General features: G+C 34.2%; 1 protein-coding gene across 2 annotated transcripts in view; it reads right to left on the bottom strand.

Moving 5' to 3' along the window:
- KHDRBS2 (KH RNA binding domain containing, signal transduction associated 2) overlaps positions 1 to 14,473 on the bottom strand; it is a 533,034-nt gene that overhangs the window by 250,328 nt on the left and 268,233 nt on the right. For both annotated transcript variants that reach the window (XR_012919310.1, XM_076003252.1), the window contains exon 4: positions 10,483 to 10,629. Coding sequence is in view for 1 of the 2 variants with exons in the window: in XM_076003252.1 (XP_075859367.1) it covers positions 10,483 to 10,629 (147 nt within the window). In the remaining variant the exon portion in view is untranslated. The remainder of the gene's footprint in view (positions 1 to 10,482; positions 10,630 to 14,473) is intronic.

Below are 14,473 nucleotides of genomic sequence, written 5' to 3'. Positions count from 1 at the left end.
TGCAGTCTAGTTGCCACATATTAACATTTTATACTATTGACTATTCCTACTAACTGTGAGAATGATCACATTATAACATAAAAAAAAAGTCAGCTTGCTTCTAGAGATAAGAGGGTATTCCTTAAAGTGTCTGGCAATATATAATTCCAACACACTGCATGTTCACGCTTCTGTTTTACCACAGAAGTGCTGTCGCACACTCCTGGTCTATGTTTAAAACAATCGCAAAGTGCTTTTACCGAGGGGTACAATGCATTTGTGTCATGAAAATAAGAATAGACTTATGAAGACATTATTGAATTAATGAGTATCTAAGAATGTGCAGGAAAAACTGCACCTGCTTTTTCACTAAAAATAATATTGGCAAGTACATACTGAATGATAATAAGTCCAGAGTTGTCTATGTGACCAGAAATAGGTATTATATAAGGCTCTAAATATGGAGGAACTTAACACTAATTACACAAGCATTGCCACCTGCAAGTTACTTATTTCGTACTCTTCAATACCAAATGAGCAATTTCACAGCATCTGGGCCTTCATATTGAAATAAATTCCCTGATGAGGTGGCATGTGATCCATTCCTCTTTGTTGCCTGACCTGGGGCAGGTCAGGTATCCATGCTGGCCTTTAGTATCCTCACTGGTAAAGTGAGGGTTGGATTCCACCAGTGGTTTTTCAAATGACCCTCTTTGGAACTCAGTGCCTCTGAAAATTCTTTAGGGGACTGGCAAAAAGTGATTTTTTTCCAACTATTTTCTTCTCAACTGTCAATATTTAAATTACATTAGAAACCCACCAATTGTTCAGAGCTTAAAAATTCCTCCCGGCTCTATAATCATATGAAGGATTCCATATAGGTACGGGGATAAAAGCTTTTACATAGAAAATGTTTTCTGTAACAAAGTGAGATGGATTTAATGCCAGGGTAGCAAGGTATCTAAATAAAGAATTTTTTGAATAAAGATTATTGTTGCTTATAGAATCTAAGGTTAATAATGTCATTATTATAGGGGTGATTTGTGTTTTGACATATTTTGGTTAGGACATCTAAGTTCTGGAGAAAAAGATTACTTTCCTTATATCACAGATGTGCATCTATTAGAAAATTATTACTCATAAGAATTCAATACAATTCTTTAAATAAAACATTATTTAATATATCTTGCATAATGGGCCATTTTTGCATTTAAAAATGTGTCTGGGATAAAAAGATGTCTGTACTTTGCATAAGTACTGAGTAATTTTAGCTGAAATCTTATCCTAATCATAGCTTATCTTTTTAGAGTTTTAAGAAGGGGGCTAAAAAGTAGTTATACACTTTCTACTTGTAAGAGTTTCGTTCACTTTTAAAATAATTTCCCTCTGATTCTGATACCCGTCCTTGCTTATAAATTGCTTATAAATTATTTTTCTGAAGATTTGCAGATTCCTTAAATGAGTAGATTAGGGATAAGAAGAAAAGGGCAGAAGAGAGGTAATAGCACATTTTTTCACATCTTGAAAAAATATGCTAATATTGATGATGTTTTCTATCCCTGTAGTGTGCCCTGGGTAACAGACAAGACCAGTGAGATTGGGTGAAATTATTACAAGAATCTGTGTGTTCAAAATTCATTGAGAACTAAGCAAAGATAAATACTAGTTGGAGAAAGTAGATCCTGGATGAGCAATGTCATTGAAACAATCACACAGAATCTCTTAAAATTTTATGATTTTATTTTTGTTACAAGAGAGCAACTAAAATTTTGATATTGTAACAGCCCAACCTTAAAATTGTAAACTTCAGAAGAGATAATGAAGAAAGTGAACAAAGGATATCTGAGAAAAGGCAGCGATCTAAAAGTAAATGTTTTCAAAAATCATAACTGACCAATTATGTAATAGATATACCATAAGTAATCATTTTCTTTATACATGTATGGTAGCATATAGTCCTAGTGACTAATTAATCAAAGACATCATTATTTCTAGTAGGGTATTGACTCTACAGGGATTGAGGAACTTTCTGGGGATAAACACTATTCTGACTTTTATTAAATAAAATAATTTTGTTTTTTCTTAAAGTTTATATAATATCACACAGTATGTGTTATTTTGTGATTGGCTCTTTTGCTTATCAATATGTTTGAAAAATTCTCTCACATTACTGTGTATATACATAATTTCTACCTTTCTTTATATTGTGCATTATTATATTGCATGAATTCTATTACATCAATAAACCACAATTCATATTTAAAAAAGTCACTATTACTACCATCATACATCAATAATTCATCATTTCAATCCCATGTTACTTGACTGGGTCATTTGGAGAATGAAGTTTGAAGTTTCTTGTTGCATGAATAAATTAGTGACAAGAAGATATGATTCTTTCAAAATGACTGCATACTTTCAGTCCCTTCCAAACACATTTTAAACAATTCTATCATTTTATTTCCAGATGGGCTAATGAGAAAAGAGCAAAAACGTGAGCATATCTTGGTAAAATGCTTGAACTCAAAGGGTAAGGTAAAATGATCTTACATCTCTCAAAGAGAAAGACCAAGTTAAGTACATAGGTCAGAGCTCATCTGCAATACTGGAAGCAGAGAGGAAGTAGAATAGCATCTAGAGATCCCTGGGAGGAAATACTGCACCATGAGAACTTTGAGCACTTGCAAGAGATTATTCAGCTGAAAGAAAGAAAATGGGCCTTTGAGGATCTGCAACAATTCTGCTAGTCTATCATCCATATATCCTATCAGAGGAAAATATTTAAATTAAGACTCAACGCAAACAAACCAACCAAATTTTTACAGGACTAGTCTTATAGCCTTTCTCAGTCTAGTTTCCTATCACCTCCCATCCCACTCTCTGTGACCATTCACAAAGCTCTTAGAGCACTAGAAAGCTGTAGAAGGTTGAAGGAGATGAATGAGTAGACTATCTCCCTGTCCCCACTGCTACTCCACAAGCCATATATTTGGCTGAAACCTGTGGGAGGAGTAGAGCTTTGAATTGGATTGGTAATTACAATTTGAAAATAACTAGGCTTCTTAAAACCTGAATTGCCTACATTAAGAAATGTAGGCAATTTCTTATAAGAAAACGAAGGGAACACTATGTCATTTTTTTCAAGTTGTGATTAAGAATAAGAAAAGAAGAGGCTAAGTGTGCTGGCTCACACCTGTAATCCTAGCACTTTGGGAGGCCCAGGCAGGAGGATGGCTTGAGCTCAGCAGATTGAGACCAGTCTGGGCCTCAAAGTGAGACCCTATCTCTGCAAACAATAAAAAAATAAAAATTAACCAGGTGCCTTGGTGCACCCCTGTGGTCCTAGCTATTAGGGAGGGTGAGGCAGGAGGATTGCTTGAGACCAGGAGTTAGAGGTTGCACTGAACTATGATCTCACCACTGCACTCTAGCCTGAGTAACAAACCACAACTCTGCCTCAAAGAGAGAGACAGAGAGACAGAGAAGAGAGAGAGAGAATGAACGACAGTAGTTGCAGAAAAATAAAACCAATTCCTATTTATACCACACTGAGTATAGATCATGCAGCAAACCATGTGTATTTGTATTTTAAGGCATTGTTGTACTTGCATCCTTACATACACAACATCATAGAGATTGGCTAGAATGAATGGGAAGGGAACAAAACAATACAGAGGTTAGAGATGAGATAGAAGATATATTTCTTGGAGGAATAGGGATTCTTCCAACTTTCCTGGATATCTAGTTTAAATACTGTATGGAGTAATCAATACAAGTTCCCTTGTAGCTTGCTGAAAACAGCTTGAGAGTAATAAAATGAGATCAGTTAATCAAGGGAGGGCAATTCCAAATAAACTCATATTGTATTATTATCATATGTAGCTGCAAAATTAGCTATTTAAAAAGTAAGAACTAATTGCTAGAACAGAAGTTGAAGACACATTTCAGGAATACATAATTTTGCAAAAATGATCAATTTTAAAATATGCTATTCTCTGTAAGTTTTTCTTGGTGCATTTTTATATTTTCAGTGAAAAATAGAATCCTTGAGTGTGGGTCATCAACACCTTGAAAGAAGCTAATCAAACTCTCTCTCTTTCTCCCTGTCCCCCTTCCCTTTCTCTCTCTCTGTCTCATTGGATAACTTATCCTGGCCTACATGGGTGGTAGTCTTTGCCAGCAATTGATTTTCCTTCACTCTAGAAATATCACTTTCTGTTTGATCAGTGTTATCTGCTCTATCATTATCACCATCCTTAATGTAAACATATTATTAGCCAATCTGGTTTCCTATTTCCAACATCTCTCATACAATTCTTTACAACCTTTATCTTCGAAATTTTGGAAATAGTTTTCTGGTTCTTAAATTCTATGAGGTTAGTGGCTAAGGTAACACAAATTCCTAGAATTGTATCTGGCATATATTTGGTGCCCAGAAATATTTGTTGCATTAATTATTACCATTTATTTTGTTTCAAATTCTTGACTTGGTTAAAAGTTATACACCTTATTTAACATACTCTGATTACTGAGCCACTTTTCTGCCCTTGATTCCTCTTTCAAACCAATTCTTCAATAATAATAAGTCTTTTTGAGGTGTTTTTATCTATAAAGTTATTTGCAGGTCCACATTGACATATATGTATTATGTACATATGTGTAAGTGCAGGATTAACATTCAATAAATGTTTTGAATATATTACAAAATACATATTTAATCTCCTGAGGCCTTTCTTGTACTAGAATCTGATAAAGTTAAGAGGTGGAATTCTTGCCTTGAAGATCAAACCTGTACCCTTAGGAACCACAGATCTTTGATAACACAGATAACTTTTTAAGAAAGATGTTAGGCCTCCATGTTAAGAACTACACATGGAATTGCAAAAGTAGTTCTTTTGATTATAATGTCAGCTACTGGGGAAGAAATAACTTATCAAGGTGAAATCAAGTTGCTAATAGAAACAGAAATACGATGCTGGGCATCTAAACAATAATAAGAGCACATGAAAAGAGAGGCCTTGGAGACTTCAGAACTCCAGCATCAAATAAGACCAGAGATAATTAGTGATAAATTGTTTTATAGGGTGGAAAGCAGACTTTTTTACATCCTAATTCTGTGTTCATAAGTTGCCCCATCATTGTACAGTAAGCATTTGATTATCTGCACTAGAAGTAGAAGACACTCATATTAGGGTTTGTAGAAAAATCACACTCAGTTATTGACTGATTTTTTTTTTTTACTTGTTTTCCAGGTTATGTCAATAAATTGGCAATACTATAGTGGTCCTGGATTTCAACAACAACAATAATAATTCTTACTATTATTAGTTCTGTTCTAAGAAGTAACAGTGATTTTGGTTTTGTTCTAAGTAATATGCCTGAATTATCTATTACAAGTTATCAGGTAAGAAATAAATAGTAGATGGTTATAAATGTCTTCTGATAAAATCAGAATCTGATCATAGTGTTGTAGCACAACAGGAAACATTTCTGAGCATGTAATAATTACATACAAAACCATACATGTGGCTTTGTGCTTACTGTCATTAGCTACCACATTACTAGAATATGGTTAATTATAAGAAAGAAAAGGGAATTAACTGGTTTTGAAGATAGCCATATGAGGATACTCTTGGCAAGCTTTTAACAACCACAACAATAAAGGAATAATATCCAGGTTATGGAATTTGCTTTCCTGTCTGAACTGAGCTTTGCTTTTTTTTTTTTTTTTTTTTTTTTTAATTCTGTAACTGATCATTCTCGTTTGTATGACATTTGCTATAAATAATGAACTCTTGTCAGCCAGCCAAAAGGTGTCTGCCATCTCTTACCTTTTAGGTCTTGCCATTTGTCAATGGCTGATGGGATTTTGCTGAATACATTATTTTCTCTACATATTCACTTGCAAAAAAGACTGACCAAATTTTTACTTTTTCTCAAATTATGACATAAACTTCAGGGACACATTTTTATATTTAGCATATTTCAAAACTTTATAAAAATTTTTTCAGCACATGAAAGTCTAAATCTTTTCCCATCTCCTAGATTGAGAACACCTTGCTTTCCTTTCCTGTTTTCCTTACATCTACTCACAGTCCTGCGTGATTGCTATTAGTAATTAGTGTCATTTTCCAATTTCAGAGCTTTAGGATCATAGTGTTTGAAGAAGAGAAGGTAAGAACATCCTCTATTTGTTTCTTACCATAAAGAAGAAAAAAGGTTTTATCTTTTTCCTCCACAGACAGACTCTTGGTAGGTTTCTGATTTGGGCTTCTGACATCTCAAATTTGGAATGAAATAATATACCCTAACTGTCCCATTTCAAGAATTACAGCTGTCACTAAGGCACATACTCAATCTAATGCAGAAAAGAAATAACCTGGAATGATCCATGTTTTTTCTGTGTTGAATTGGCTTAAAAGCATATATGTAAGACTACTGAAGGATACACCCCCCCCACACACATTCTTTACATAGATATAAAAGTTATGTATCTTTTATTTAAATTACACAAACTTCTAGTGATAATAATTAGAGATTCAAGGCAGGCATGATAAATACTTTTCAAGTTCTATCAACTCTGCTAATATAATATTATAGTGCTGCGAAGCATGTTGTGTTGGGAAGTTTCTGAGGCTATGACAAGATTCAATAGAAAGGGGTATTGTGAGCTCTTAATTAAGTTGGTAACTTAGCTATTGGAACCGGTAATAACATAATCTATTGGTTACCTGTGACCTAAATCTGATTTCCTATTTGAGTAGAAACTCTTCCTTTCATCATCTTCTTCTTTTTTTAATGAAAGGATATATAAACACACATTCAATGAGCAGAATTTTGCTAAATGCTTCACAATTACTAATTATGAGACAATGGAGTATGTTTCAATCATGAGTTAATAATCAAGCATTAAGGCTTACTAATTAAATTTAATTAAAGGTGAGACTCAGCCGATTTAGAAAAATAAAACACAGTGTCATTATTTTGAGGTAACCGACTGACTAGGGTTAGCAAAAGGGAAGCTGTGCTCAGGGTCCTAGGAAGTACTATTCACAAACTATCGTGTAACTGTCACCCCCCCAGAGATGCATAAGACTGAACTTACACAACCTACACAACAGTATGTGGCAGTCCTGGTGTGTGAACTCTAAAAGAAAGCAATAGTATAAAATATAATAATGACAATATTTGTTTCACTTTTTGTAGAATATAAAAAGAAGGGGAGATCATTAACATTATTGATGTATGTATTAGTTTAGGATTTTATATCTTTTTGTTGTTATTTATCAAATAATTTATTTTACAATCCTAGCCTGTATTTTTAAGAAAAATCAGCAAATACAAGGGATACTAATACAACATCTCCTCAAAGCATTAGAGATTTAAAATTAGCAATGTTCAAATTAAAGAGGTCTTATTGACCTGATCTACTTGTTTTGATAAGACTATCGTGTCTGAATGGGGACCAGCCAGCTGGGAATTTTCCCCAGAGTGATAATAATTCTTTTGTTTGTAACAATTCATTTAAAGTGCTGAAACTGGATTGTTTTCCTTTATCCTAAAACATTCAGACATTTCACAAGGAGTTGTATGTTCTAAAGTTGGTAGTCTTAGATGATTAGAACCACTGGACATAGAGTGAGTTGGGTAAATTTTGGACAACTTATAGGATATAAAGAAAGGTAAAAACATCTACCATGGAAGGACACTCGATTTTGTAGAGGAAGGAAATGTCAGTGGAATTCCAGAGTCCTACCCTACCCTACATTAATTAGCCTTCTGTGTTATTCCAGAATGCCTCTCACTGATTATAATTCTTTACCTATGCTATTTGTAAATGTTAGTGTACAAATATTGTTAGCATTTCTGTGGACTTTAGTATCAGGTATCAAAAGAGACCCAAAGTGATTTCCTATAACAAAAAAATTTCTGCCTTTTGTGGTTCTGGTGATGGTCAAAAGAGACAGATACCACCATCCTTTGCTTGCTGCTGAGCCAAGAAAAGCAAATGGGGAAAATTTACCAGGTAAAAGGACTTTCATTGATGGCAAAATTTACTAACATAACATTGAGAGAGATATCAGAATAGCCCTCATGACATTTATTAATTTAGTCTAATAGGAAACCAATATGAACAAATAAGTTTATATATATTTATGCATACAGAGAGAAAATGAAAGAGAAAGAGAGAGTGTATATGAAGGTGATAAGAGCTACAAGGAAAATAAATAAGTGGAGAGGTCTAGAGTATAATGGGACAATAAGTTGAAATATTAAATAAGGTGGTTAGAGATATTGTGAACAAAATATAATAGGATTGTGTGACTGAAGATAATAGAGGCAGCTACTGTACACTGTGTGTTTGGGGTAGAATTTCCAACAAAGCCAACATTCCAGTTGACATCTGAATGCCAAGGGGATAGCCATGTCAATACTTTGGAGAGGAATCCTCAAAGACTCTTCATGAGTAGTGAGCCCAGAGTGTTGGATGAACAAAAGCCAGCATGTCTGGAACACAATGAGTGAGCAGTTGATATGCAGAGATGAAATCCCAGAGACAGACAGGGATAGGTCATCACATCAGCCAAGTTAAGATTTTCATTTTTCATCTGGGTCTGTACATATGGTGCATCTTGGCTGTAGATACTGTTTCCCAAATGTGACCAGGACAACTATTTTATCCCATTGCATTACTCCTGGCACCTTTTAGTTGGCCCATTCCATCAGTCATACTATCAAATATTTATTGTCCCAGGCATGATGCAAAATGATGAGGTTACAATGTTGGCCAAGAGAGACATTGCTAAGATTACCCTCAGGCTATATATGTCTCAATGGAGAAGATAAAAATGAAATGATTACAACTATCATGATGTCTTAAAAGTGAGCAAGTGAGATGTATTGCTGACATTTATAATAAAGGAGTGCTAACCTAGCCTACAGAGTAGATCCAATATATTTGTACCAATGAAATACCATTTTGTGTTACATATTTTACTGTAGAAATTCATTCCTAGATCTTTCTATTTACTATAACAATAAAATAAATTAAAAACATGGATTGATATAGTACTTTATAATTTTCTAAGGCCTTTCATATACATTATTCCATTTAATATTTACAATAACTGTGATAGAGGTTGGTCAATTATAATTATCTTCATTTTTAATATAAATAAGCTGAAGCTCTGAGAATTTAAATGACTTGTCTATAGAATCATGGAATGAGTTAGTAATGTAAGCAGTCCTAGTCTGTTCTGAGCTAAATATGGTAAATTTTTTTACTCAATAGAGCAGTAGGCCTTTAGTTTAAAGGCAAAAGGAAGAGAAATCATAGTATACTCATTCTTAACAAATATGAGATCTATTTATGGAGGTGTATAGGGTTAGCACCAGATAATAAATTGTGCAGAATTCTGTGTGCATGTGAAGTTAAAGAATAATCCGATTGGTCTGGGATTATTGTGTTACCTTGCCTTAATAGAAATTAATTTTTAAACTGAACATATAAAGAAATTATGTGGCTAGCTTGTAATGGTTTTATATTCTGGAAATTCTCTGATTTTTTTTCTTCTCTCACTGTCAAAATTGCTGCCAATCAACAAAACTTATCCACCATTTCTTCTGAATTTATTGCTTAGTTTAGAAATCTACTGTTTCTTCACTGTGCAGATTAATCTTAGCTACTCTTTCTCTACTGAAGACTCTGCCAGACACTCCAGAAAACTTTACTCAGCATTCTCTTCTAATTATCTTATTCCCAGCTCTGAGCCTGATGCCAAGATTTCTATTTGAACAACTTCTTCCTAGAATGCTAAATTGTCAACTTTCAGGAAAGTCTCATTCATTTAACATCCTCTATTTCTTAGAAAATCAATAAAGAATTCTACTCGAAATGCAACCCTGCATTTGCTGCCCTACTAAGTGAACATTCTCTGTTGCCTTCACTTAATGCAGTGAGTTTACTTTTCCAATTTTTGCTTGAAGTTGGCAAATGTCTTGCTCTATTAAATTGATTATTTTATACTATGTTTTATACTGAGGCAGCACCTGGCATATCATCACATAAAAATACATTTGATATTTTAAAATAATATCATTGACTTCTTTTAAATATCACATATTTAATCTCTTTCCTCTTCTACCATGCCTGCAAATGTTTTTTTCTATTAATTATAAATTAACAAGACATGTCAAGTGATTAAGATACATGAAAAAAGTCTGCAACGTCAGTTATATATTTGTGTTTATACGTTTGTTTTATTCTTCATGGCTATGAACTGGAGCATGGCATGTAATATATTGAAGACAAATACTGCTATCAAACCATCACTATGTGACAACATACCAGGTCCTGTGCTAAGTGTTTTTTCATATCCTATATTATTTTAGATAATTAGTTTGCAATATGAGTTTCCTTTTAAAAAGCCAGTGAATATCAAAGGCACATTTGAAAATAGAAACTGATGAGAAACATCTTTGTAAAAAGTGAAAAACACTTACAGGAACCAGGAACTTTTTAATTTCTTCCAATGCATGACTCATGCGTGAATAAGCTTCCCCAGGTGGAGCGAACACTTCAATTAATACATGAAGTTCATCACTCAAGTGGGCATATTTGGCTTCCCCACTCTTCCTTAGTTCTTCTTCCTGTGAAAGAAGTTATTTTTAGAAATACAAATCCATTCATTTTGCATTGATTTAAAATTTACTGAGAATATGACAAAAAGGCATAATTTAAGCAAATTTTCCTTAAGTAGAAATAAACCCTTTGAGAAATAAAAATCTGCTACAAGCCATTTAGAGATTTTAAAATCATTTTCAAAGTGTTTGAATGATTTAAAAAAAAAAACCTGGCATAATTATCATCTACAACAGATTTTTTAATCAGCTAAATGAAAATGCTAAACTCATGAAAATATATCACAGAAATGCCATTAATTCTTTAATGTTCATCACTACATTCTGGAAGAAAAGGATTTTTTCCTGTGTCTGACGTGTAATTTGCAGATAATAAGTGAAAGATTGTCGCTGTGTTCTTTAAGAAAACCAGGACTTTCTAGCTACTTTTTGAGAAATGAAAAGGTTACTTGTTTGTGATAAAAGGTGAGCTAAAGATGTAAAACCAAGGCTTATCTCCCAACCTATGTTCCCACTGGCCCAGATTATCATCAAGATTTATATCCCATCTTTTCTGTCATTGGCTGCCTCATTTTGATCAATAGGGGTAAATTAAAGGGATGATGGTTTGACATTATGGTAGCATTGATTCTGCAGGAGCTACATAACTTCTGCTTAACCAACAATACATTTCTACTGGAAGAGATTTTTCATAGCACTGTGTCTAAGCCCTTATTGAAGCCTGATTAATACAGTACAGGTGCAGGGCAAATTAATATTTGATACATATATTTTGTTAATGTGTGCTAAGTATTTTATACGTATCATCTTTAATTCCACAATCGGTTTGCATATATTTCAGTTTAGGAAACTGAGGTAAGAAGATTTAAGTAGCTTCAGCAAAATTAGGATTCAAACTCAACTCAATTTGCAACCAGATTTGCATTTTTTAGAATTTCAAAGAAGCAAAATTTGGTTAAAAAGTTAACATAAATAATATTAATTATGTTTTATCTTTCTTACCCTCAACAGTTGTTAGTAAAACTACAGTAGCTATTTCACTAAATTTCAAAGGATATGAATAAACAAGTAATTCTTAGTTTTATATGGAGATTAAATAGAAAAGTGACACAAATAGAACTAAACTGGATAAACAAAGGCAAATTTGCTATAGATTTCATGTCAGTTAACTGCATAACCCATGCTAATGTGTTTATCTGAATAGAAATGCCTAACCAGGCGTCCTCAAACTATGGCCCATGGGCCATGTGCGGGTGTTTTTGCCCGTTTGTTTTTTTACTTCAAAATAAGATATGTGCAGTGTGCATAGGAATTTGTTCATAGTTTTTTTTTAAACTATAGTCCGGGCCTTCAACGGTCTGAGGGACAGTGAACTGGCTCCCTGTTTAAAAAGTTTGAGAACCCCTGGTTCAATACATGAAGACTCCATGAGAGAGGCAAGGTGTCCTTGCTTTCCTATAGATACACTGCTCACCTCATCAAATCTCTCCGAAAAGTCCCTTTCAGCCTTGGAAGCCACTCTCTACTTCTCTAAGCACACTTTCGAACTCTAACTGGGAACTTAAGGACTTTTCCTAGTGCCCAATTCTTAGTTTGGGGAGGAGAAGGAGCACTTGACTTCACAGAAATACACCCATGAGGTATAGTAAACATTTATTTTCTCTGTGGGTCCTGCTGGGATGCAAGCTGCTTGTTCATTCTGGGGCCAGCTTGGTTTGGGCATAAGTACAGGAGTAGTTCAATCGCAGGCCTCTTGATACTGTCCTTTTCTCATTACTTCCTATGTTGATTTCTGGTTATTTTGATTTTAATTTATTTTGATTTTGATTTCAGCTGGTTATTTTTGTGTTAGTCTCTCCTTAAATTTGGAATTTCCTAGGGAATTTCAAATAATTTTCACCTCTGTTAAACAGAGTGAGAAAGTAATTGAGTGATATTTCCTAGAGTGACATGACCAACTAATTATGGAGCTCAACAAAATAAAGGGGGACATCAGTTAATCGATCCTGCTACCCTTAGAGGACACAGTGGTGATCATCATTTGCTACTTGGAATGACCCTGTGGAATCACATCTCCTTCCGTAATCAGTGTGCTCAAGAATTTTGTAAACATACAATGCTCTTTATAGGGGGGTTTTGGTGAAAGAAATCATTTCTATCTTCTCAAATTTGGAATAGTAGCCACCTGCTTTTGCATTTTTATAAAGAATATGCCACAAATTATTCATGATGTGATATAGACTCTATATTTCTCCTTTGTGCTCCTCCATATGCTGGTGTTTTGCTCTTCTAGATTATCTTGTGAGGCCACCCACCACCATCACCACCACCAGAAAGAAGTGACTGAGGTGATGACTTACTCATCAGCTTTTAAATATTTAGATGTACACATAATATATGATAACATACATGATATATATATGTAGTCTATTCTTAAATATATAATTAGAGAAGCTATCTTTATTAACATGTTAGACTGACTTCTCACATTAACCAAATATTTGTTATTCTAAAATAATAAATTTGATAAATAAATATTATTTGATATGTTAAATTGCATGGGAAGGTTGTTGGATAAGAAGGGCTACTTAAACTTCCTTATATTTGCATGGGTAAAATTTTATTATTTTAGAATTGTATGAAGTTTCTAGAAATTTGCCAAGGTTTTTGCTCTCCCTGATGTGGCCTGATATAATGTTGTCAGTCATAAATCCATAATTTAAAAGTTGTATTCTACAGAAACACCAAATTCCCTTGGCAATTATGTTAAAATGAACTTCCCTCAGATTTTTAACTATGGCCATTTTAATGTTTTTGTCACTCACAGATAGCTACTGTCTTATTCTGACAGTTTCCTGAAAGCTCCTGAAATCAGTTAGCCAGAATGCTTTGTCTTCAACAAATAGGGACTCCCTTTGAAATCCATGGAAAGGACTATGACAGGTACTCTGGGATACAGCCTTTCTATGTCATTGTTCAAATAATTTTAAGGTCATCCCACTTCTCTGAGTAAGGATTTTCAGAACTCTAGAGGAGAAGCTGAGGGGTTCATAAAACTCCTCATAAAATTAAGAAGAACAAGAATTTATTATATGGGCCTCAGCAGACTGATAAAGGATGATTATAATTTTTTATGGTCTTTGTTTGAAACACTGCTGGTTCTTTAATGTTCAATTTTGGGGATATAAGAAACCTTTTCCTCTTTTCTCTAGCTACCTATAATTCATAACAATTTAATAGATTACACTTTTATAAACAGAACTGAAGCATTTATCTTTTTACTCCTCACACGATACTCCAGAATTTGGAAATTCTTATTGAATATTTTTATTTCCATGGCAATAGAATTATTTCCATCAGTTTAATAATTATCTGTCTTCCTTGTAAAAGCCTCAAGTTTCAGTCTGAAATGTCAGTTCTTGGTGCACTCATGGCCGAAGAATGACCAGACACACCAAGTAAAGCAAGCACGAAAATGAGGTTTATTGAGGAGAGAAAGATAGGATAGAGCAAGAGCAAGATAAGGTTTACAGAGCATGATACGTACACCACAGATGACTACTGGACCCACTGTCACAGCAAAGGGAGAGCTAAAGGAAGGGTAAAGAGAGCCTGGTTATGGCCTGTGTCTAGTCTTACAGTGCCCAGATTGGGCCCTCCCATGGTTCAAACGTCACCATAGAACCACTTTGATTGGACAGTTGGGAGATACATGACCTGAGTCTTATTTCAGATGCAGATCTCCCATGAGCCTCTCTGAAAGCCCATTTTGGGGGTGTGGTGAATCAGAGCAGCACCCACTTTTGTCCCTAGGAGACCTGAGATCCCTTGCTAACTACCTAATAAAAAGGAC

This window comes from Microcebus murinus, chromosome 5, assembly GCF_040939455.1.
Source record: "Microcebus murinus isolate Inina chromosome 5, M.murinus_Inina_mat1.0, whole genome shotgun sequence".
NCBI lineage: Eukaryota > Metazoa > Chordata > Mammalia > Primates > Cheirogaleidae > Microcebus > Microcebus murinus.
The sequence above is the reverse complement of the archived record's forward strand: the minus strand, read 5'-3'. Positions and strand labels throughout refer to the sequence as shown.